We start from the raw sequence: 23659 nt of genomic DNA on the forward strand, positions 1-23659 counted from the left end.
TTTTTTTGGATTCCATATATATGTGTTAGCATAGTATTTGTTTTTCTCTTTCTGACTTACTTCACTCTATATGACAGACTCTAGGTCCATCCACCTCACTACAAATAACTCATTTTCATTTCTTTTTTATGGCTGAGTAATATTCCATTGTATATATGTGCCACATCCTCTTTATCCATTCTTCGACACTTAGGTTGCTTCCATGTCCTGGGTATTGTAAATAGAGCTGCAGTGAACATTGTGGTACATGACTTTTTTTGAATTATGGTTTTCTCAGGGTATATGCCCAATAGTGGTATTACTCTGGGTGGTATGGTAGTTCTATTTTTAGTTTTTTAAGGAACCTCCATACTGTTCTCCATAGTGGCTGTATCCATTTACATTCCCACCAACAGTGCAAGAGGGTTCCCTTTTCTCCACACCCTCTCCAGCATTTATTGTCTGTAGATTTTTGGATGATGGCCATTCTGACTGGTGTGAGGTGGTACCTCATTGTAGTTTTGAATTGCATTTCTCTAATGATTAGTGATGTTGAGCATCCTTTCACGTGTTTGTTGGCAATCTGTATATCTTCTTTGGAGAAATGTCTGTTTAGGTCTTATGCCCATTTTTGGATTGGGTTGTTTGTTTTTTGACATTGAGCTGCATGAGCTGCTTGTATATTTTGGAGATTAATCCTTTGTCAGTTGCTTCATTTGCAGATATTTTCTCCCACACTGAGGGCTATCTTTTTGTCTTGTTTATGGTTTCCTTTGCTGTGCAAAACCTCTTAAATTTCATTAGGTCCCGTTTGTTTTTATTTCCATTTCTCTAGGAGGTGGGTCAAAAAGGATCTTGCTGTGATGGATGTCATAGAGTGTTCTGCCTATGTTCTCCTCTAACAGTTTTATAGTGTCTGGCCTTACATTTACGTCTTTAATCCATTTGGAGTTTATTTTTGTGTATAGTGTTAGGGAGTGTTCTAATTTCTTTCTTTTACATGTAGCTGTCCAGTTTTCCCAGCACCACTTTTTGAAGAGGCTGTCTTTTCTCCACTGTATATTCTTGCCTCCTTTATCAAAGATAAGGTGACCATATGTGCATGGGTTTATCTCTGGGCTTTCTATCCTGTTCCATTGATCTATATTTCTGTTTTTGTGCCAGTACCATACTGCCTTGATTACTGTACCTTTATCATATAGTCTGAAGTCAGGGAGCCTGATTCCTCCAGTTCCATTTTTCATTCTCAAGATTGCTTTGGCTATTTGGGGTCTTTTGTGTTTCCATACAAACTGTGAAATTTTTTGTTCTAGTTCTGTGAAAAATGCCATTGGTAGTTTGATAGGGATTGCATTGAATCTGTAGATTGCGTTGGGTAGTATAGTCATTCTCACAATATTGATTCTTCCAATCCAAGGACATGGTATATCTCTCCATCTGTATCATCTTTAATTTCTTTTATCAGTGTCATAGTTTTCTGCATACAGGTCTTTTGTCTCCTTAGATAGGTTTATTCCTAGGTATTTTATTCTTTTTGTTGCAGTGGTAAATGGGAGTGTTTCCATAATTTCTCTTTCAGATTTTTCATCATTAGTGTATAGGAATGCAAGAGATTTCTGTGCATTAATTTTGTATCCTGCTACTTTACCAAATTCATTGATTAGCTCTAGTAGTTTTCTGGTAGCATCTTTAGGATTCTTTATGTATAGTGTCATGTCATCTGTGAACAGTGACAGCTTTATTTCTTCTTTTCCAATTTGGATTCCTTTTCTTTCTTTTTCTTCTCTGATTGCTGTAGCTAAAACTTCCAAAACTATGTTGAATAATAGCGGTGAGAATGGGTGAGAATGTTCCTGATCGTAGTGGAAATGGTTTCAGTTTTTCACCATTGAGAACTATGTTGGCTGTGGGTTTGTCATATATGGCCTTTATTATGTTGAGGTAAGTTCCCTCTATGCCAACTTTCTGGAGGGTTTTCAACATAAATGGGTGTTGAATTTTGTCGAAAATTTTTCTGCATCTATTGAGATGATCATATGTTTTTTCTCATTCTATTTGTTAATATGGTGTATCTCATTGATTGATTGGCATATATTGAAGAATCCTTGCATTCCTGGGATAAACCCCACTTGATCATGGTGTATGATCCTTTCAATGTCCTGTTGGATTCTGTTTGCTAGTATTTTGTTGAGGATTTTTACATCTATGTTCATCAGTGATATTGGCCTGTAGTTCTCCTTTTTTGTGACTTCTTTGTCTGGTTTTCATATCAGGGTGATGGTGGCCTCATAGAATGAGTTTGGGAGCGTTCCTCCCTTTGCTATATTTTGGAAGACTTTGCGAAGGATAGGTGTTAGCTCTTCTCTAAATGTTTGATAGAATTCGCCTGTGAAGCCATCTGATTCTGGGCTTTTGTTTGTTGGAAGATTTTTAATCACAGTCTCAATTTCAGTGCTTGTGATTGGCCTGTTTATATTTTCTATTTCTTCCTGGTTCAGTCTCGGAATGTTGTGCTTTTCTAAGCATTTGTCCATTTCTTCCAGGTTGTCCATTTTATTGGCATAGAGTTGCTTGTAGTAATCTCTCATGATCCTTTGTATTTCTGCAGTGTCAGTTGTTACTTCTCCTTTTTCATTTCTAATTCTATTGATTTGAGTCTTTTCCCTTTTTTTCTTGATGAGTCTGGCTAATGGTTTATCAATTTTCTTTATTTTCTCAAGGAACCAGGTATTAGTTTTATTGATCATTGCTATTGTTTCCTTCATTTGTTTTTCATGTATTTCTGATCTGATCTTTATGATTTCTTTCCTTCTGCTAACTTTAGCGTTTTTTTGTTCTTCTTTCTCTAATTGCTTTAGGTGTAAGGTTACGTTGTTTATTTCAGATGTTTCTTGTTTCTTGAGAAAGGATTGTATTGCTATAAACTTCCCTCTTAGAACTGCTTTTCCTGCATTCCATAGGTTTTGGGTTGTTGTGTTTTCATTGTCATTTGTTTCTAGGTATTTTTTGATTTCCTCTTTGATTTCTTCAGTGATCTCTTGATTTTAAGTAGTGTATTGTTTAGCCCCATGTGTTTGTATTTTTTTTTTTTTTTACAGATTTTTTACTGTAATTGATATCTAGTCTCATAGCATTGTGGTCGGAAAAGATACCTGATATGATTTCAGTTTTGTTAAGTTTACCAAGGCTTGATATGTGACTAATGATATGATCTATCCTGGAGAATGTTCTGTGAGTACTTGAGAAGAAATTGTATTCTGTTGTTTTTGGATGGAATGTACTATAAATATCAATTAAGTCCATCTTGTTTAATGTGTCATTTAAAGCTTGTGTTTCCTTTTTTCTTTTCATTTTGGATGATCTGTCCATTGGTGAAAGTGGGGTGTTAAAGTCCCCTACTATGACTGTGTTACTGCCAATTTCCCCTATTATGGCTGTTAGCATTTGCCTTATTTATTGAGGTGTTCCTTTGTTGGGTGCATAAATATTTACAATTGTTATATCTTCTTCTTGGATCGATTCCTTGATCATTATGTAGTGTCCTTTGTCTCTTGTAATAGTCTTTAAAGTCTGTTTTGTCTATTATGAGAATTGCTACTCCAGCTTTCTTTTGATTTCCATATGCATGGAATATCTTTTTCCATCCCCTCACTTTCAGTCTGTATGTGTCCCTACGTCTGAAGTGGGTCTCTTGTAGACAGCATATGTATGGGTTTTTTTTTTTTTTTGGGGGGGTCTTATTTTTGTATCCATTCAACCAGTCTGTGTCTTTTTGTTGGACCATTTAATCCATTTACATTTAATGTAGTTATTGATATGTATGTTCCTGTTACCATTTTCTTAATTGTTTTGGGTTTGTTACTGTAGGTCTTTTCCTTCACTTGTGTTTCCTGCATAGAGAAGTTCGTTTAGCATTTGTTGTAGAGCTGGTTTGGTGGTGCTGAATTCTCCTAGCTTTTGCTTGTCTGTAAAGGTTTTAATTTCTCTGTTGAACCTGAATGAGATCCTTGCTGTGTAATCTTGGTTGTAGGTTTTTTCCCTTTCATCACTTTAAATATGTCCTGCCACACCATTCTGGTTTGCAGTTTCTGCTGAAAGATCAGCTGTTAACCTTATGGGGATTCCCTTGTATGTTATTTGTTGTTTCCCCCTTGCTGCTTTTAATATTTTTTCTTTGTATTTAATTTTTGATCATTTGATTAATATATGTCTTGGGGTGTTTCTCCTTGGATTTATCCTTTATAGGACTCTGTGTGCTTCCTGGACTTGATTGACTATTTCCTTTCCCATATTAGGGAAGTTTTCCACTATAATCTCTTCAAATATTTTCTCAGTCCCTTTCTTTTTCTCTTCTTCTTCTGGGACCCCTATAATTCAAATGTTGGTACGTTTAGTATTGAACCAGTGGTCTCTGAGACTGGCCTCAATTCTTTTCATTCTTTTTTCTTTATTCTGCTCTGTGGTAGTTACTTCCACTATTTTATCTTCCAGGTCACTTATCTGTTCTTCTGCCTCAGTTATTCTGCTATTGATTCCTTCTAGAGAATTTTCAATTTCACTTATTTTGTTGTTCATCATTGTTTGTTTGCACTTTAGTTCTTGTAGGTCTTTGTTAAACGTTTCTTGTATTTTCTTCATTCTGTTTCCAAGGTTTTGGATCATATTTACTGTCATTACTCTGCATTCTTTTTCAGGTAGACTGCCTATTTCCTCTTCATTTGTTAGGTCTGGTGGGTTTTTACCTTGGTCCTTCGTCAGCTGTGTGTTTCTCTGTCTTCTCATTTTGCTTATCTTACTGTGTTTGGGGTCTCCTTTTTGCTGGCTGCAGGTTCGTTGTTCCCGTTGTTTTTGGTGTCTGCGCCCAGTGGCTAAGGTTGGTTCAGTGGGTTGTGTAGGCTTCCTGGTGGAGGGGATTAGTGCCTGTGTTCTGGTGGATGAGGCTGTATCTTGTCTTTCTGGTGGGCAGGTCTGTGTCCGGTGGTGTGTTTTGGGGTGTCTGTGACCTTATTATGATTTTAGGCAGCCTCTTTGCTAATGGGTGGGGTTGTGTTCCTGTCTTGCTAGTTGTTTGGTGTAGGGTGTCCAGCACTGGAGCTTGCTGGTCATTGAGTGGAGCTGGGTCTTAGTGTAGAGATGGAGATCTCTGGGAGGTCTCTGGTGGACCAATGTCCTGAACTCAGCTCTCCCACCTCAGAGGCTCAGGCCTGACACCTGCCCAGAGCACCAAGACCCTGTCAGCCACATGGCTCAGAACTAAAGGGAGAAAAAAAAGAAAGAAAGAAAGAAAGAAAAAAATTATAAAAATTATTAAAAATAAAAAAGTAATAAAAAAAAAAGAAAGAAAGGAGTGCTACCAAACCTAAAAACAAATCCACCAATGATAAGGAGCCCTAAAAACTATACAAAAAAAAAATACAGACAGAACACTCGGACAAATGGTAAAAGCAAAGCTATACAGACAAAATCACACACAGAAGCAAACACACACACACTTACAAAAAGAAAAAGGAAAAAAAAATATAGATAAAAAAGGAAGAGAGCAACCAAATCAATAAACAAATCTACCAATGATAATAAACTGTAAATACTAAGCTAAGATAAACATAAAACCAGAAACAAGTTAGATGCAGAAAGCAAACCCCAAGTCTACAGTTGCTCCCAACGTCCACTTCCTCAGTTTTGGGATGATTCGTTGTCTATTCAGGTATTCCACAGATGCAGGGTACATCACGTTGATTGTGGAGATTTAATCCGCTGCTCCTGAGGCTGCTGGGAGAGATTTCCCTTTCTCTTCTTTGTAAGCACAGCTCCCGGGGCTCAGCTTTGGATTTGGCCCCGCCTCTGCGTAGGTCGCGGGAGGGCGTCTGTTCTTCGCTCAGACAGGACGGGGTTAAAGGAGCAGCTGACTCGGGGGCTCTGGCTCACTCAGGCTGGGGGGAGGGAGGGGCACGGAGTGCGGGGCGAGCTTGCGGTTGCAGAGGCCAGCGTGACATTGCACCAGCCTGAGGCGTGCCGTGCGTTCTCCCGGGGAAGTTGTCCCCGGATCCCAGGACCCTGTCAGTGGTGGGCTGCACAGGCTCCCCGGAAGAGGGGTGTGGAGAGTGACCTGTGCTCGCACACAGGCTTCTTGGTGGCGGCAGCAGCAGCCTTAGCGTCTCATGCCCGTCTTTGGGGTCCACGCTTTTAGCCGCGGCTCGCGCCCGTCTCTGGAGCTCCTTTAAGCAGCGCTCTGAATCCCCTCTCCTCGCGCACCAGGAAACAAAGAGGCAAGAAAAAGTCTCTTACCTCTTCGACAGCTCCAGACTTTTCCCGGACTCCCTCCCGGCTAGCCGTGGCGCACTAACCCCCTGCACGCTGTGTTCACGCCGCCAACCCCAGTCCTCTCCCGGCGCTCCGACCGAAGCCCGAGCCTCAGCTCCCAGCCCCGCCCGCCCCGGCGGGTGAGCAGACAAGCCTCTCGGGCTGGTGAGTGCCGGTCGGCACCGATCCTCTGTGTGGGAATCTCTCTGCTTTGCCCTCCGCACCCCTGTAGCTGTGCTCTCCTCCGTGGGTCTGAAGCTCCCCCCTCCGCCTCCCGCAGCCTCCGCCCGCGAAGGGGCTCCTGGTGTGTGGAAACCTTTCGTCCTTCACAGCTCCCTCCCACTGGTTCAGGCCCCGTCCCTATTCTTTTGTCTCTGTTTTTTCTTTTTCCCTATCCAGGTACGTGGGGAGTTTCTTGCCTTTTGGGAGGTCTGTCTTCTGCCAGCGTTCAGTAGGTGTTCTATAGGAGCTGTTCCACGTGTAGATGTCTTTCTGGAAGGTGATCTCCGCGTCTTACTCCTCCGCCATCTTGAAGGTCTCCTCTCTAGTTCTTTTTTGCTTAACAATTCCCTCTTCAATTTATCTCTTTCCTCTTGCATCTTGCTATAAGAAGAAACCAGACCACACCTTAAATACTTGGCTCAGAAATCTCCTCTACTAAATAACTAGGTTTATCACTTAGAAGTCCTACTTTCTATAAAACACTAGAACAAAACTTGGCCAAGTTCTCTGCCACGTTATAACAAGATCGCCATTTTCAAATTTCCAAAAAATAATGTGTTCCTCATCTCCATCTGGGACTTCACCGGAGTGCTTTAATATCCATATTCCTAGCATTATTCTGTTTATGATTTAATATATGTATTTTCTAAGATAGTAGAAGCTTTCTCTACATCTCTCTCTTCTTTCTGAGCCCTCTTTGGAATCTCCTTTAATGTCCATATTTCTGTTAACAGTCTCTTCAAGGCAATTTAAGCTTTTTCTGTCACTGCCTCAGGACCCTTCCAGCCTCGACCTATTACCCAATTCCAAAGTCACTTTTACATTTTTAGGTATTTGCTACTGTAGTACCCCCCTTCCTAGTACCTAAATGTGTCTTAGGGTTCTCCAGACAAACAGAACCAGTAACACACACACGCACACACGAGGAAGATTGATTTTAAGGAATCGGTGTGTGCAGCTGTGGGGCTGGCCAGTCAGAAGTCTTCAGAGCAGGATGGCAGGCTGAAAATTCTGGCAGGAGTTGATGTTGCCGTCTTGAGTCCGAAGGCAGTCCGGAGGCCAACTTCCTTCTTTGGAGGACCTTAGTCTTTCAAAGCTTTCAACTGACTGGGTGAGGCCACCCACATTAGGAAGACTAATCTGCTTTACTCAGTGTCTACTGATTTAAAAGTTAATCACATCTAAAAAACTCCTTCCCAGCAACATCTCGAGTGAGGTTTGACCAAACAGCTGGGCACCATAGCCTAGCGAGATTGACACAGAATTAACCATCACAGGCTATAGTACAAAAATTCATGCTGATGGTGCTTTTCTTAGGCAGTTGTACCAGAAAAATGTTATTGACTGTTGAGAGCATTCAAAAATGCACTACGTGAGAGCTGTGAGTTTCAGTTTTATTCAGGGACCTTACTGAGGATGCTAGCCCTGGAGACAGTTCCTCAGATAACTCTGAGAAATTGCTGTAAAGAAGTAGGGGAGGAGCCAGGATATATGAGTTTTTTGGCTGGGAGATACATGTAGTCAAGCGTACATCTTGGTAAAAGATTCCTGCTAATTACACAAAAAATTGCTCATCTCTATATGGGAAGGTGCAAGAATCTGGGGTCATTGAAATTCTTCCTTAGATATGTATCTGAACTATCTAGGGGCCCATATATTCAAAACACAGAATGCTTCATTTTGTTTTTTGTCCTGAATTCCTTTCAGTGTTTACCGTAGGTCAGTGACTGCAGTGGCAGACAACTTGATCCTTGTAGAACTGGATGGCAGGCAACATTCTTTGTTTTACAACTCCCTCCCTTTTGATCGTAAGTTTAACCAAGTTTTGGGAGGCATTTCGTGACCAATTTGTCCCACAGCACTAAGAAGGCTCATTCCTAGGTCAGGTGAGGATGTCATTGACAGGCCACTCAATGTGCTATTTCTGGATTAGGCCCTGTTAATAACTTAAAAATTCTCCGGATCATTTGTCTTACCAGTCTATTAAGATATAGGAAGTATTTTCCCTTGTTCCTTTTCCCATATCTAGATATGCACCATTACGGTTAAATTTGTATAGGGCTCTATATGTGATGAATTGCCTCAAGATGTTGAGCCATCGTTAGTTTTGCCCAAGACCTTGTTACACATTGGGTAATGCCAGAAACCACAATCTTATACGGGGTGTAAGTAATATAGCTAGTAACGTTAATAAGATCATAAGCAGAGATCTGAGCATGAGCTTCCAGAACCAAACCAGAACCAAAAGATCACCGAGACAAGGAAGTGGATCACTTAAGGCAGAAATCAGATTCTTCATGTGAGTCATTAAGTGTGTAACTTTAGAGACTTCATCTGGCGTGAAATGCAGCATTCAGTTTGAATTGTGGCCTAGGTGCCTGCCTCTTTGAGATGTTGTAAAGATATCAAGGGCCGTGTGTTTTGTAATACTGCTTTTTCTCATCATAGAGATCTCAGAATTCAGCAGGCTCATAGCCTGATGACTGTCGTTCAAGGCCTACTGGGTGAATTTTGTCAAGGCTTTAATGTGGGTGATTACATCTTCCAGTCCTACTGAAGCCACAGAAGTAGCTGTTAAATGGCCATACCAGTGAGATACAGGATCTCTCGATCTGTCAGCCTTGTATACATTGTAGATTTGCTGGAGTCATATCTAAATTGGAACACTTACGGCCTTGAGCCCAAGGGAATCCTAGGATACATCTGCCTGTCCATTCTGGCAGAAGCCAGGGACAGAAATTGGTACCACAAAGCTATTGAATTCCATGAGGTGCAACCCAGTATCCTGGTCACCTGCCCCAGTCTCTTGCATACCAGCTGCTGTCTTTAAGGGAAATGGTTTGTTGGCTTTTTTTTTTTTTTTTTTAAACATCTTTATTGGGGTATAATTGCTTTACAATGCTGTGTTAGTTTCTGCTTTATAACAAAGTGAATCAGTTATACATATACATATGTTCCCATATCTCTTCCCTCTTGCATCTCCCTCCCTCCCACCCTCCCTATCCCACCCCTCCAGGCTGTCACAAAGCACCAAGCCAATATCCCTGTGCCATGCGGCTGCTTCCCACTAGCTATCTACGTTACTACGTTTGTTAGTGTGTATATGTCCATGACTCTCTCTCGCCCTGTCACAGCTCACCCTTCCCCCTCCCCATAACCTCAAGTCCGTTCTCTAGGAGGTCTGCGTCTTTATTCCTGCCTTACCCCTAGGTTCTTCATGACATTTTTTTTTCTTAAATTCCATATATATGTGTTAGCATACGGTATTTGTCTTTTTCTTTCTGACTTACTTCACTCTGTATGACAGACTCTAGGTCTATCCACCTCATTACAAATAGCTCAATTTCGTTTCTTTTTATGGCTGAGTAATATTCCATTGTATATATGTGCCACATCTTCTTTATCCATTCATCCGATGATGGGCACTTAGGTTGTTTCCATCTCCGGGCTATTGTAAATAGAGCTGCAATGAACATTTTGGTACATGACTCTTTTTGAATTTCGGTTTTCTCAGGGTATATGCCCAGTAGTGGGATTGCTGGGTCATATGGTAGTTCTATTTGTAGCTTTTTAAGGAACCTCTGTACTGTTCTCCATAGTGGCTGAACCAATTCACATTCCCACCAGCAGTGCAAGAGGGTTCCCTTTTCTCCACACCCTCTCCAGCATTTATTGTTTCTAGATTTTTTGATGATGGCCATTCTGACTGGTGTGAGATGATATCTCATTGTAGTTTTGATTTGCATTTCTCTAATGATTAATGATGTTGAGCATTCTTTCATGTGTTTGTTGGCAGTCTGTATATCTTCTTTGGAGAAATGTCTGTTTAGGTCTTCTGCCCATTTTTGGATTGGGTTGTTTGTTTTTTTATTATTGAGCTGCATGAGCTGCTTGTAAATTTTGGAGATTAATCCTTTGTCGGTTACTTCATTTGCAAATATTTTCTCCCATTCTGAGGGTTGTCTTTTGGTCTTGTTGGCATTTTTCATAAGGCGTCAGCCTCATTTTCTAGTGTTATCTGGCTGATTATGTTTAATATGATTTAACTGCTCCCAGCCTAGGGGGGCCCTTAAACTTAAATGACCGTAGCCCAGCGTTAGCCGTATAAATCCATCCTGTACCTGAGGGAGGGTCCCTTCTAATAATTGGGAAGTTATGTTCTTTGACTGAAATTTAGCTCATTGCTCTGACGGAGCTTGAGGAACTTGAAAAGAGAATTCATGTCGATGGCCAGGGCCGGAAAAAGTATGATTGATTGGCCAAGTGAGGGGTTCCCATGTAGTAATATCAATAGTGGCCCTACAACTTCTTTCTTCTAAAATAAATTTTCTAAGGGCCATCCAGTTACAGCCTTGGAGATAAGAAATCCACCAAGGTAAACCTGGAGTACTGGATGTAGATAAGTGACCACAAACGCAAATATGAGATTGATTTTTGAAATTTGTATAGGATTGTGCCATGATAGAAAACATTTGATTCACGTGCAGAAGTCCAAGAAATCGAGAAAACACTATAAATGATCATCCGGGTCTGGTGTGGCATATTAGGATCGCATATGAGCATAGCTGTCTACTTCTGATATTGTCTTCTTGTCCTGTGGGTGTAGTTTCTCCTCTGAGCATTGTTTTAAGGTGATTTTGAGGCCAGCAGTCCTCTCTGTAGACCAGTCTGGTGCAGGGCCCCTTCTTCAGAGGGAAATACGAATCCAAGAATCAGTCCCCTTTCGTTTCACCATGCATGAGCAAGTTATGAGTACCTGATAAGGGTCCTTTCATCTAGGTCGGAGAGAGTCCTTTAAATGATGTCTTTCCAGTATATTATCTCTTGGTTGCAGGTCAGGGGGCATCTGTCTTTATTCAAAGATAGATTACTGTGATAAGCTTCAGAAACAAATTTAGAATGTCCTTTGTAATAGTTCAATTAAATCTTACAATAATGCAACATAGTAACAAGGAGTCTAGGAAGTTGAGTCTCAGGCAGTAAATACAAATCACAAAGACAGTTAACAACACTAGAAGTTAATACCTACTGAAACAAGTTTTTTCTCTCTAAAATCACCTTCATTTCTGCCACACACAGCCAAATTAAGATCACATAAGGCTCCCTGAAATTGGTTTTGCTGGAACTTTCCATAAGGGATCTCAGACTGAACTTTTCACAGGTCTCTCAAGGCCAGAAAAGCCATGCCAAGGACTTGGCATCAGATTCTGCCTGCAATACCTACAGATTTGGGTGGGTTCCTCTCAAGGTCCACAGAATACCTTGAGATCCATGCACCTGCCAGGAAGTGGCCTCCCTTATTCACCTGATAAGGCTTCCGGGAATCCTGTAAGCAAAGTACTAGGTTGTTTTTCCAAGAGGCTTTATGGTTCCATAAAGTCCACCTCAGTTCTTTAAAGCTGTCTGGTCATGTCTGATTTTTGCATAGTCTCGAATATGACATTCCATCCAAAGTCATTAATGTAGCCAGTATTTCCAGTTATCTCCTGTTCTATCTCCTGTTATAAGGAGAACAGATTCTTATTGAATTTATGCAAATAATAATATTGCCATGAGAATAAGAATACTAAGAGTTTCCAAATTCTGGAGGAATCAGAGAGAAAAGATAAATGTTTCAGTTCTGCTTACAAAGGTATAATTTACCAAGTTGCTATAAATTATAGTTAGCTTAAGAGGAAAGAGCAAAAGTTTTCTCAAATCTGGAAAAATAAAACATTAAAAAGAATCAGAAATTTTTCAAAGAGTCATAAAAATTATAATCATCCTCATCAGTTCGTTCAGTCCCATGTTATTAATTCTTGATCTTCTGTTAACAGTTTTATGACGCCATCAGGTTTTCCATTAGAATTCTTTAATTTCTTACCCAGTTAAGCAGTATGATCTGAAAGTTACCAGAAACCTGTGCTTGTCAAAAGGTCCTTTCTTTGAATCTTCTTGGAGATGAAGCATTTTTGTAAAAGCATCAGAGTAAAACAATAACTGTATGTAAATGACAAAAGACTTAAAAAGGCACAGTTAAAGACCTGATTACAATGTATTTGTCAAAGAAATTTCGTTATTTTCATACACTATTACAATATTAAATTTTAGATATTAAATACAAGATTAAAATATTAAAATAATGAAATTATAAAGTCCACCATATTAAATATATTTAATACAATATTAAAATAACTAGAATTATGACATTATACCAGGACACATGTAAATTTTAGAATTTCATATAATTTTTAGAACATTTATATTAATAACATTTACCCATACAGTATAACCTAAGAAGGTTTATCACTACTTGTTTGATAATGCTAGCCATGTAATTTAACATATCAAATAAGCCTAATTAGTTTAATATTTCTCTTTGAGATGTTTCAGGGGCCCTCTGAAGCATCCCAAAGATAGTTAAGAGGTCAAAAGAACTTCATTTAGAATTTGATTTGAGGAAGTTTGTCAAAGTTATCAAGAGTTTTAAAAACACTTGGTCAACTAGGATTATAGGTCACTGTGAAACAATACTTATTCACTTAGCCAAAGTGACAATAAAAGATTTCAAAGGCAAATATAGAAAGTTACAACAAGTACTTAAAAAGTAAAAAAAAAAAACAAAAAACTTCACAATTGGTTATCAGAATCATATAAATATTCCAAGAAAACTTCGTCTCCTTAACAGAGAACCAAATTCTAGTTTTTCACCATCTTACCGTTAACATTATAATTCATTTACTCAATTAAGTTTATTCTAATCTTTGCCAGTCTAGACCATGCACAAAACTCTTTTCTCAGCATTTCTTTTCCACATCATTCTATTGATATAACTTCCTTTTTTACCTTTAGATTTTTTCCCCTATGCTTTTCCTTGTTCTCTCTCTTTTAAAAATTTTTATTGGAGTATAGTTGATTTACAGTGTTGTGTTAGTTTCTGCTGTACAGCAAAGTGAATCGGTTATACATATATCCACTCCTTTTTAGATTCTTTTCCCATATAGGTCATTACAGAGTATTGAGTAGAGTTCCCTATGCTATACAGTAGGTCCTTATTTATCTATTTTATCGATATATACAGTAGTATGTTTATGTCAATCCCAGTCTCCCAATTTATCCCTTCCCCCTTCCACCCCTGGTAACCATAAGTTTGTTTTCTACATCTGTGACTCAATTTCTGGTTTGTAAATAAGTTCATTTGTACCATTTTTTTAGATTCCGCTTATAAGCGACATCATATGACAGTTTTCTTTCTGTGTCTGACTTACTTCACTCAGTATGACAATCTCTAGGTCCATCCATGTGGCTGCAAATGGCATTATTTTGTTCTTTTTTATGGCTGAGTAATGTTCTATTGCATATATGTACCCCATCTTCTTTATCCATTCCTCTGTCGTTGGACATTTAGGTTGCCGCTGGCTATTGTAAATAGTGCTGCAGTGAACATTGGGATGCATGTATCTTTTTGAATTATGGTTTTCTCCAGATATATGCCCAGGAGTGGGGTTGCTGGATCATATGGTAACTCTATTTTTAGTTTTTTTAAGGAACCTCCATGCTCCTTTTTCTCTTTTCCCTCTTTTTAACCTCTCTTGAGGACAAAATTACTTTCTTTTCCCTTAACAAAATGCATTTTCATTCCTTATACCTTGTTTTTTCCTTGCATACAAAGATGTTTCCCTTATTAATTTTAGTAGTTTTAATCACACATATTAACTAGAATTCTCAACTCTTAAAAAACCTTACTTTCTAGTGAAAACTAAGAAGTAAACAATTTTAAACTTTCCTTTATGTTAGCATCCTGTAGATTGACAAACTTATGAATACTGTTTATAATTTCTAAAAAACGTGCTTTCTTATAGAAAATTTCTCTGTGTGGCACCAAACATATTCATTAATAGTCCTGAATATCTTCTTTTCTCTGTAAAAGGAAGTCTATGTTTAGTAATTAATGTTTCAGTATATTATTTTATTTTGGAATGATCTAGATATTCAGTAAACTTCCATCATTTAACCTAATTTAGCAAAACTCTAAAGTTTCAAGTAACCATATATTTGGAGAAACTGTTTTTAAGTAGACATACGATAAAACATAATTATCCCTAAAGGGTTCACCTAAAAACTCTTATCTCATTTACACTTAATTTACTTATAAAAATTTCATCATACCAAGTTATTTTTCTTGCTGACAAATTTTGTAATAGAAATAAGATCTTAGTTGACTTTTAACAAACTTAGGTACAGTAAAAGTATTATACTGAATGTCGATGACTCTGAAGAGTCTGTATTAATTAAACCAGCAAACTTAAACTAAGTTTAATACCAAATATTAATTTAATACTGAATATTTCCCAGATCATGTGAACCTGAAATTCATTTGGGTTAGTTTCTTTTATATTTCTGAGACTGTGTATAAGTGCTTAATTTCCTTTAAGCCAATGAAGTAGCGCTCACTTACAAATTAATTTTGGCAATAATACTATTCAGAAGTAAAGACGTGTATCTATAACATACACACAGGCATGTAGACAGATGTAATCGGAGATCTCGTAGCTTCATTGTAAAACTTAGTCGTGAATCGGGTATTACAATATAAAACTTACTAGTTTATAAATAACAGTTGGAATAAGTTAAGTTTACTCGCTTGGGTTTAAAAGGCCTCTTTTTCCCTTTTTTCCCTCAGTCCCAGGAATTAAAGATGGTCTAGATAAGAGTAAGATAAGAGTTCTTGAGAGCTCTGGTAAGACATTTATATCTCAAAGATGCAGGGAGAGAAACGCAAGGTCCTCCTAGAAGGACTTCATGCCCCGAGGGTCAGAATTTTGCAAGATGTTTTATCAAGCTGCCTTTCTCTAACTGCTTATGCAAAAACCAGTTTGGGAATGCCAAAAAAAGAGCCCCATCTTGGCCATTTCAGGGAGGATTTCCTTAATTCTTAAGTAAGTAAGTACTTGCAAGTGTAAGTTCTGTATAATATGTAAACCTGTCTGGGGTGTTGGTCAGGGGTTATCTGACACCCCTTTTTCTTCCGTTCGAGAGACTCTATTTCTCATTTTTAAATTGGTTTGTCAGAATAAAATCACTACTGAAAACTGTGGTGGGCCGATGTTCGGTTTGTGAGCTTAATTCTTCTAGGTGTCACCCTAGAGTCGTTTTAGCTCTTTTACGTGTCTGGGTTTCTCTTACTGGCAGCCTAAAAATGCTCTGGAGGCCCTGAGCACTGAATGGCCCGTTCTTATATGTGCGCCCCTGGCTGAATGAGGTTTTAAGGAGTGGCTTTCCCTAGGGACCTGCTGCACAGTGTGAGGACTTCCTCCACCACTCCCATAAATGCCTCAGTTGCCCGAGAAAGCTGTAATCGGCCTGGAGGAGCTGTGTGTCTTCTCTTTGGAGCTGAAAGCTCTCCTACGGTATCTTCACTTTTATTCTGACAAATCCTGTTAAGGTAGATGATTTGAGGAAACACATCAGGTCAGGCTCCTACCTAATCACCCAGTCTGAACCTTCCCAGTGTCTTTCAAATGAACAAAATCTTCCCATTCTTTCTCAACTGAGCACTTTCTCAGAATCTTACAACTGAACACTTTCTCAGTATCCCTTACAAAGGAAAAGACTTTTCCTTTATGCTTTTCCTTTATGCTGGTCTCAGCCTGTCAATAACCAGTGTTGTGATTGGTCCAGTCCTTGTGGTTCTGATATGATTGCAAGAGGCCCTTCAGAAATAACCAGCAGGACACTTTGGAAAAAAAATAAAGGTATGTTACTTACAAGACCTGGAAATTACATGGCACGCCGGGGCCACACAGTAAGGTTGGGTCAAGGGTCGTGGAGAGAAAGCAAGAGAGTGGGAGTGAGGGTCTGGGGTTCTGCTTTTTTGGGGGTTTGACAGTGGGGCCCTAGGGTTTCACGGGCTCACTCTTTGTAAATTTAAAACATAAGAGTAGGAATTTAATGCGTGGGAAGAGAAAAAAAACAAGTGGCCCGAATGGTCAGTTATCAAAATCGACCAAGATCTTTGAAAGGAGCTTCAGCGGGGAGAGGCGGCCTGGCTGTGTGGCTGGTAGGGTGTTTGTTCTTCTCCATTAGCTATCTTCTTCGAAGCGGATGCTTGCACAGCCAGAGCGCTTGCATTACAAAAAAAGGACAAGAAACCCCAAACTGTCAGGGCTTATACTACAGTTAGTTATCGGTGTAGATTGGTTAATTATTGGTGACCAGATCTGCCTGGAGGAAACCCAAAATGTTCACATTGTAGTTTTATGAAGTGTAGTATGTTACAGAGGATACGTGGAAGGTATCTGTCTTCAAAGTGTCTGATTTTTTTAATTTTTAGAAAAAAAAAGTAAATACACAAAAGCACTAAACTAATATGACAAACTTCTGTGTATCTATGATCAAAGTTTAAACAGATAGTATTTGCTTCAGGTTTTTTAAAAAAAGAATTACTGAAGCCATTGAAATTCTTTCTGTACATCCCCTTAATCCTGTTTCTCTCCTCTCACCCTCTTTTCCTACATAGACAAAACTCTTACGAATTTTATGCATATTCTTTCATGTTTTTGTATTTTTATGTGTATTAAGACAAAGATCTTTTTACATAATGCTTTTATTAAATACACACATTTTATATATATGTCCTATACATAATTTCATACTCACACACAAAATCTCATAGCCATAAACAGTGTCATAATCACTAACATTTACAAGGCGGCCTCAGTTCTAAGAACTTTACATGTATTAACTCATTTAATTTTAATAATAGTCCCATAAGTTATGTACTCTTATTCTCCCCATTTTACAGATGAAGAGGGTGAGGCACAGAGAGATTAAATAACTTGCCCAAGGGTCACAAGCCATAAGTGTGGGAGCTGCTGTCTCTTATAGATAATGTTTGAAGTGTTAAAGAAACAACTTACATAAGTGCTATTATATTGTACTTAATATTCAAAAACTTGGTTTTTACTCAGCATTGTTCTTGAGATTCTTCTTTTCCTTTGGACAAAAATTCCATAAAGTGCTATGCTTTATGGTTTCCATCATATGACTTTACCGTCTCTTCTTTGTCTATTCTTATATTAATGGATATTTAGTTTTGTTTCTCCCAATTTTCTGTATTACAAGAGAATGCTGCAACGAACACCCCTGTACTTGTCTTCATGTGAGGAGTCTCTCTGGGGCACTAGCTGGTAGTAGAGTAGCTGGGTAAAAGGGTATTTACTTTTTCAGCTTTTCCAGATATTGGCAACTTTTTCTCCCAGCTGTTTATGCCTCAGTGCACAGATTACATTCCCACTAGTCAGAGATGGAATATACATACAGACAATGGCCAGACCGTATATGAAAAGGGAACTCTGACAGAGAAAGACAAATATCATATGATGTCACTTGTATGTGGAATCTAACCAAAAAAATGATATACATGAACTTATTTATAAAACAGAAATAGACTCACAGGCATAGAAAACGAACTTATGGTTACCAAAGGGGATGGTGGGGGGAGAGATAAATTAGGAGTTTGGGATTAACATATACACACTACTATATATAAAATAGATAAACAACAAGGACCTACTGTACAGCACAGGGAACTATATTCTACTGATATATCTTGTAATAACCTATAATGGAAAAGAATCTGAAAAAGAATATATATATATCATATATATATCGTATATATATAACTGAATCACTTTGCTGTACACCTGAAGCACAACATGCAAAATTAACTACACTTCAGTTTTTTAAAACATGGGTAAAAAATCACAAACGGCCAAAACAAAAACAAAAACAAACCAGAACTCTGACCTGGAACCTGCAGAAACCTGCCCAGAAAACCAACTCCTTATCTACAGTAAGCAGCCCAGGAAGCCAGCTTGCTTTGAGTCAGGCTTGCGGAAGCCATTGTCGTAATTAGCATCTGACTGTTCCTTAGTGAGATGGAGCAGTTGTATTAAGACAGTTCTTTCCAGAGGTCATTAAGGGATTTATAGTAAGGTGTTAGGAAATTACCTTTTAAAGTAGGGGAGGATACAAATGTCAGATGGGTTTAGCTTTATTCATTTTTGAAGAGAAAGGAAGTAGTCTAGAACCATTATCTTAGACTTTTTCTTTTAAGCAGAAAAAGTCTTATTTTTTTTCTTCACTAAATTATGTAGGACCATAAACAAGATGAAAACTGGAACACCTCAGGTAAAATAAAGTCAGTAGTATGGTTCCACCCACCTGGTCCCCTCCCCTTCCTTCTTGCCTCCCTGCCCCCAGATCACCGGAGACCCCCTTGGTGGAATCCTAGGGCTGGGTGGTAACCCACAAGATGCTGTAGGATGCCTCCTGGTGAGAGCATTTGATGAGATTTTTCATCTCTCTCAGCCTCAGTTATAAGGGGAACTTGATACATTCTACAAGACTTTGGGCTAAACGTATTCTATTTCTTTGGTCTCCTGGCAGGCAGGAATTTGTGGATGCTTATGTGAATTATGTCTTCCAAATCTCAGTTCATGAATGGTACACAGCTTTCTCCAGCGGCTTCCTAAAGGTGTGTGGTGGCAAAGTGCTTGAGCTCTTCCAGCCTTCGGAACTGAGGGCCATGATGGTGGGGAACAGCAACTACAACTGGGAGGCCCTGGAGGAGGTAAGCCTAAAAGGTGCGGTCTGTCCCCTCTGAGGGGGCAGCACAGGCCTGGGCACAGCGCCCGGAACCCGGTCTCTTTCTTTTTTTTTTTCTTTTTGCGTTACACGGGCCTCTCACTGCCGTGGCCTCTCCCGTTGCGGAGCACAGGCTCCGGACGTGCGGGCTCAGCGGCCATGGCTCACAGGCCCAGCCGCTCCGCGGCATGTGGGATCTTCCCGGACCGGGGCACGAACCCGTGTCCCCTGCATCGGCAGGCGGACTCTCAGCCACTGCACCACCAGGGAAGGCCCCCCCCCCCCCCGGTCTCTTTCTTAAGTATTCTGTGGTCACGTAGGATTTGGAGGCCTCCTGCATCTCGGTGGTTATTTCTTACTCTCCGGTGCAAATGCTATACAGATGTCCATTTGTAATGTTCTTCTGGAAGATAATTTTTTTCTTTCTGTCTTTTTGGGCAGACTGCCATCTACAAGGGTGATTACTCAGCCACACATCCCACTGTGAAACTATTTTGGGAAACATTTCATGAGTTCCCACTGGAAAAGAAGAAGAAGTTTCTCTGTAAGTAACATCAGTGTGGTATCTGTCCACATTTCAGTTTTGCATTTGGTATAGGATGGTATACTCCGTGGTGAAGTTCAGCTCTTTTAAATGGTAAAGGGCAAGTAAGGAAATATATTTACATTTTTTGTCTTAGTGATATCTGAGGCGCAACAGAGGTGGTTAAGCCTTATTTGTTGTGTAACGGGGTGGGTTGCATGAAAGGAAGAAAAGCATTTCAGTGATTTTTTTTTTTTTTTTTTTTTTTTTTGCGGTATGCGGGCCTCTCACTGTTGTGGCCTCTCCCGCCGCGGAGCACAGTCTCTGGACACGCAGGCTCAGCAGCCATGGCTCACGGGCCCAGCCGCTCCGCAGCACGCGGGATCCTCCCGGACCGGGGCACGAACCCGCGTCCCCTGCCTCGGCAGGCGGACTCTCAACCACTGCGCCACCAGGGAAGCCCTTCAGTGATTTTTAATTGCTCTAAAAATACTAGTTATTTTATATGAAGGTGATTCCTTTAAGTATTACATTGATGAAATCGAATTGTTTGGATTAACCTCCCTTATCTTTCTAGCCTTTTGAAAATATTTGTGTCTACTGCAGATGTCACTGGGGAGATGTGATTTATAATAGCTTTATTGAGATTTAATTCACACACACATACTGTTACAATTCAGCCATTCAAGGTGTACAGTTCCATGGTTTTTAGTATATTCAGAGTTGTCAAACTATCGATTAATTTTAGAACACGTTCATCACCCCCAGAAGAAACACTGTACCCATTAGCAGTCTTCCCCCATTTCCTCCCAGCCTCCCACCGCTTACCAATCTGCTGTCTCTCTGTGGATTCGCCCGTTCTGGGTATTTCATATAAATGGAATCGTACAATAAATGGTCCTTTGTGACTGGCTGGATGACGTCTGAGAATGGTAGTACATTTGCAAAGGAAAATGAAGCCTAGTTTACATGAGCAAATTACCCTTTTAAAAATAGTAGAAATCCTTGTGTCATTGTATAATCAGAGTCATAAATTAGCCATTGAACAGCATAACATTTTTATCAATATAAAATGAGAAAAACAGAGTTTGAAAGGCAGTCTCTTTTGCTTTATAAGAATGAGCATATATTAGTATTAATGCGAGATTTACCCCCAGATTCTACTGCTCCCATGGAGTAAGGATGAGAGGAAGCGGAGATCTTACAAAAGAATTCCTAAAAGGAGCCCTGCTTCCCCCTCTGTCCGGTTACGTGGGCCCTTGAGAAATAGCGGCATATGAGTCAGGATGACAGGATGAGATTTGCCAGTGGATCTTGTGGGACTGTGACAGTCAAGAGGCGCTTGCCCTTGGTCCGGGGATTTCCTTAAAAGATGTTTTTCTGTTCAGAGACCATTGGACTTTCATAAATGTTTATTAACTTTACAGATTTGGCAAGAATGTTTATGTATCATAGCCTCAGGTAGTGACAGGTTATCTGAACGTGCTCCTTAACTAATGATTTCATTGTATCGATAGTTAATTTTCCAGCAGTTCAACAAAGAAGGTTATCTAGTGCTGGAAAACGGGAAGAGACAGCTGGGTTGGTCTTTTTTTTCCCTCCAAGTCACAAGTGTGTCCCAAGAGGGAAATGTCTCATATAGTGTCAGTGTCAGATCTTCTGGTTTAAGAGAAATGGAGAGACAGGGAAAGGCAAGCAAACAGATCCCAAATGGAAATTCACCAGCCAAGGGGGTATAATCACAGACACTCGAGGGGAGAGGGGAGACCCTGAGGCCCCATGGTCTGCAGTTTTCTTCCGGGTTTCTGAGGTCAGCCCTCTTCCTAGGTCAGCATTTCCCTTCCTCTTTGATTGTGTGAAAGCTCATGACGTTTATGAGGCCACACGTTTCACTGAGGCCATTTTTTATTCGGGGGCATTTCTGAGCATCTTTCCATTGGATGGATGCTTTGTGCCAGTGTATAATTAGGGTCTGAAATGAGCCAATGAAAAGTACAGACTTTTTATCCATATAAAACCAAAACACAGGGCTTGAAAGGCAATCTCTTGCTTTATAAGTGAGCATTTATTAATATTAATACGACACACATTGGCACAAAAAAGTGGTTGTACTTCTCACATGAGCCACAGGGTGTCAGCCCTTCCCTTCTGTTCCTCCCTGGGCCGCAGAGAGCCGCTCCCCATTTACCTAGCTGGTGTCTCCCGTTCTCTCTCTCCGCAGTGTTCCTGACAGGCAGCGATCGCATCCCCATCTACGGCATGGCCAGCCTGCAGATTGTCATCCAGTCCACAGCCAGCGGGGAGGAGTACTTGCCCGTGGCCCACACTTGCTACAACCTTCTCGACCTCCCCAAGTACAGCAGCAAAGAGGTCCTGTGTGCACGGCTGACCCAGGCCCTTGACAACTACGAGGGGTTCAGCTTGGCCTGAGGCTCCCCAGCTTGCCCCGATTCCCCTTCCTTCCTCCACGTCCACAGTGAGGCCCATACAGAAAATCATGGGGAGTGAGTTCTGTTTTTTTTTTTTTTTATTGTATAAGTGGGTTGGAACTTTTGAATCCTGAACCTGATTGATGCATTTCTGGGGTGGTAAGCAGTGTCCTTTTTGAAAAATCAGGGGTTAGGGATGGGGTGAAAAACTGGCCCTTGTCTGAGAAGCGATTTTGTTTCTAAACGCAGTTCCCCATTGTTCCTTGCACTTGTGACTACGCTGTACTCTGCTGGATAAAAGGGCAGTGGATTTTTAAACTCGCATTCCCCAGATGTCTCTCTCAGCCCTGACCTTTCCTCATGACGCTTCCTTGTCTTCCTGACTTCTCATTCCTCTGCAAGAATGATTTGACTGACCTGTCCTTTCTCACCTGCACGTGCAGAACATCTCCTTTCTCTGCAGCCTTGGAAATGCTCCTGGCTTGTTGCCGTCCAACCCTAAGGACTAAGGAGGAGAGGATTACTTCAGAAATTCCCAAGCCCAACAAGCTGAATCCGGGTCCATGACTTTGGCGGAACTCTTGCGAATTTATGGGAGCCTTTCGTAAACCTGCCTTTTGCCTAAAAACACAGTTCTTGAGGGACTGGCCATCTCCCCACGGCTCTGCCTATTCCCGGCCCTCCTCAAAGGGGTGCAGAGCCGCGTAGCTTCGCAGCTGAGCCGACCTCGGTCTGGTGGCCCCGCCAAGCCCTTTTGACAACAAGATGAGGTAACAGGCCCTCACCCTCTGGCATCATTTTGCTTTTGGAGCAGGTTGCATTAATCTTCTAAGGAGTGTTTTCTCCCAGAAAAGTAGAATAAATTTCTTATCCTTTTCCCTATCACTTTCTGTCTCTCCCACTTCGTCTCTCCTCCCACCCTCCTACTTTTCTCTTCACTTCATCCTATTCTCTGTTATCTGACTTAATGTCCCTTCCTCTCCTCTCCTCCTGGTGGATGCATGCAGTCTATTTTCCTTTTCTATTTAAATTGCAGAATTTCTACTCAGATTTCTTTTTTCCTCTTCCCTAACTGCTAAGACTTAAGGACATTCTTTATTATGGAACTTTTGTTTATTGCATTTGGAATGTGTGTTTACAGTGGGATTTCAGGAGGGATTGTGTTTGAAGCAAATATATGTATTTCAGAAATCATGACACACTCAACCTTCTTCGTCATGGGATCAGAAAATTCTACATGAGCAAAGAATCCATGTCAGCCTAACTTTAAATTCCTAGTCACTAGAGAAGAGACTTATTTATATAAAATGAAGTATTTATGAACCGTGAGACAGCATCAAACCTCACTGAAGGATTGTAGATTTTTTGCTTTTTGTTTTTAAAACTTACTCCAATTGCTAAATTGGTAGTTTTTCAGTCTTTATAATACAAGATTAAAAAAGATATAGTTATATGAAATGTTTATTTTCTATGTGTGTGCCTATAGTTCAATATTATGCAATAAATTTGCTGTTTTAATGTAACCAGAACTATCTCTTCTTGTACTTGCAGAATGGGTAGCTTGCTTTCAGTAGAAGAA

At 40.1% G+C, this 23659-nt stretch overlaps 1 protein-coding gene across 8 annotated transcripts in view; it reads left to right on the plus strand.

The window, feature by feature from the left end:
- Positions 1 to 23560, plus strand: part of HERC3 (HECT and RLD domain containing E3 ubiquitin protein ligase 3) — a 137751-nt gene extending 114191 nt beyond the window's left edge. For 5 of the 8 annotated variants that reach the window (XM_082653077.1, XM_082653079.1, XM_082653081.1 and 2 more), the window contains 3 exons: positions 18931 to 19114; positions 19570 to 19672; positions 21873 to 23560. In XM_082653077.1, the coding sequence (XP_082509203.1) occupies positions 18931 to 19114; positions 19570 to 19672; positions 21873 to 22081 (496 nt within the window). In that variant the 3' untranslated portion in view covers positions 22082 to 23560. The remainder of the gene's footprint in view (positions 1 to 18930; positions 19115 to 19569; positions 19673 to 21872) is intronic. The other 3 variants (XR_014296638.1, XR_014296639.1, XR_014296640.1) reach the window with 3 other exon arrangements.
- Positions 23561 to 23659: the final 99 nt, after the last annotated feature.

Source organism: Grampus griseus (assembly GCF_964374135.1).
Source record: "Grampus griseus genome assembly, chromosome: 4".
Taxonomy (NCBI): domain Eukaryota; kingdom Metazoa; phylum Chordata; class Mammalia; order Artiodactyla; family Delphinidae; genus Grampus; species Grampus griseus.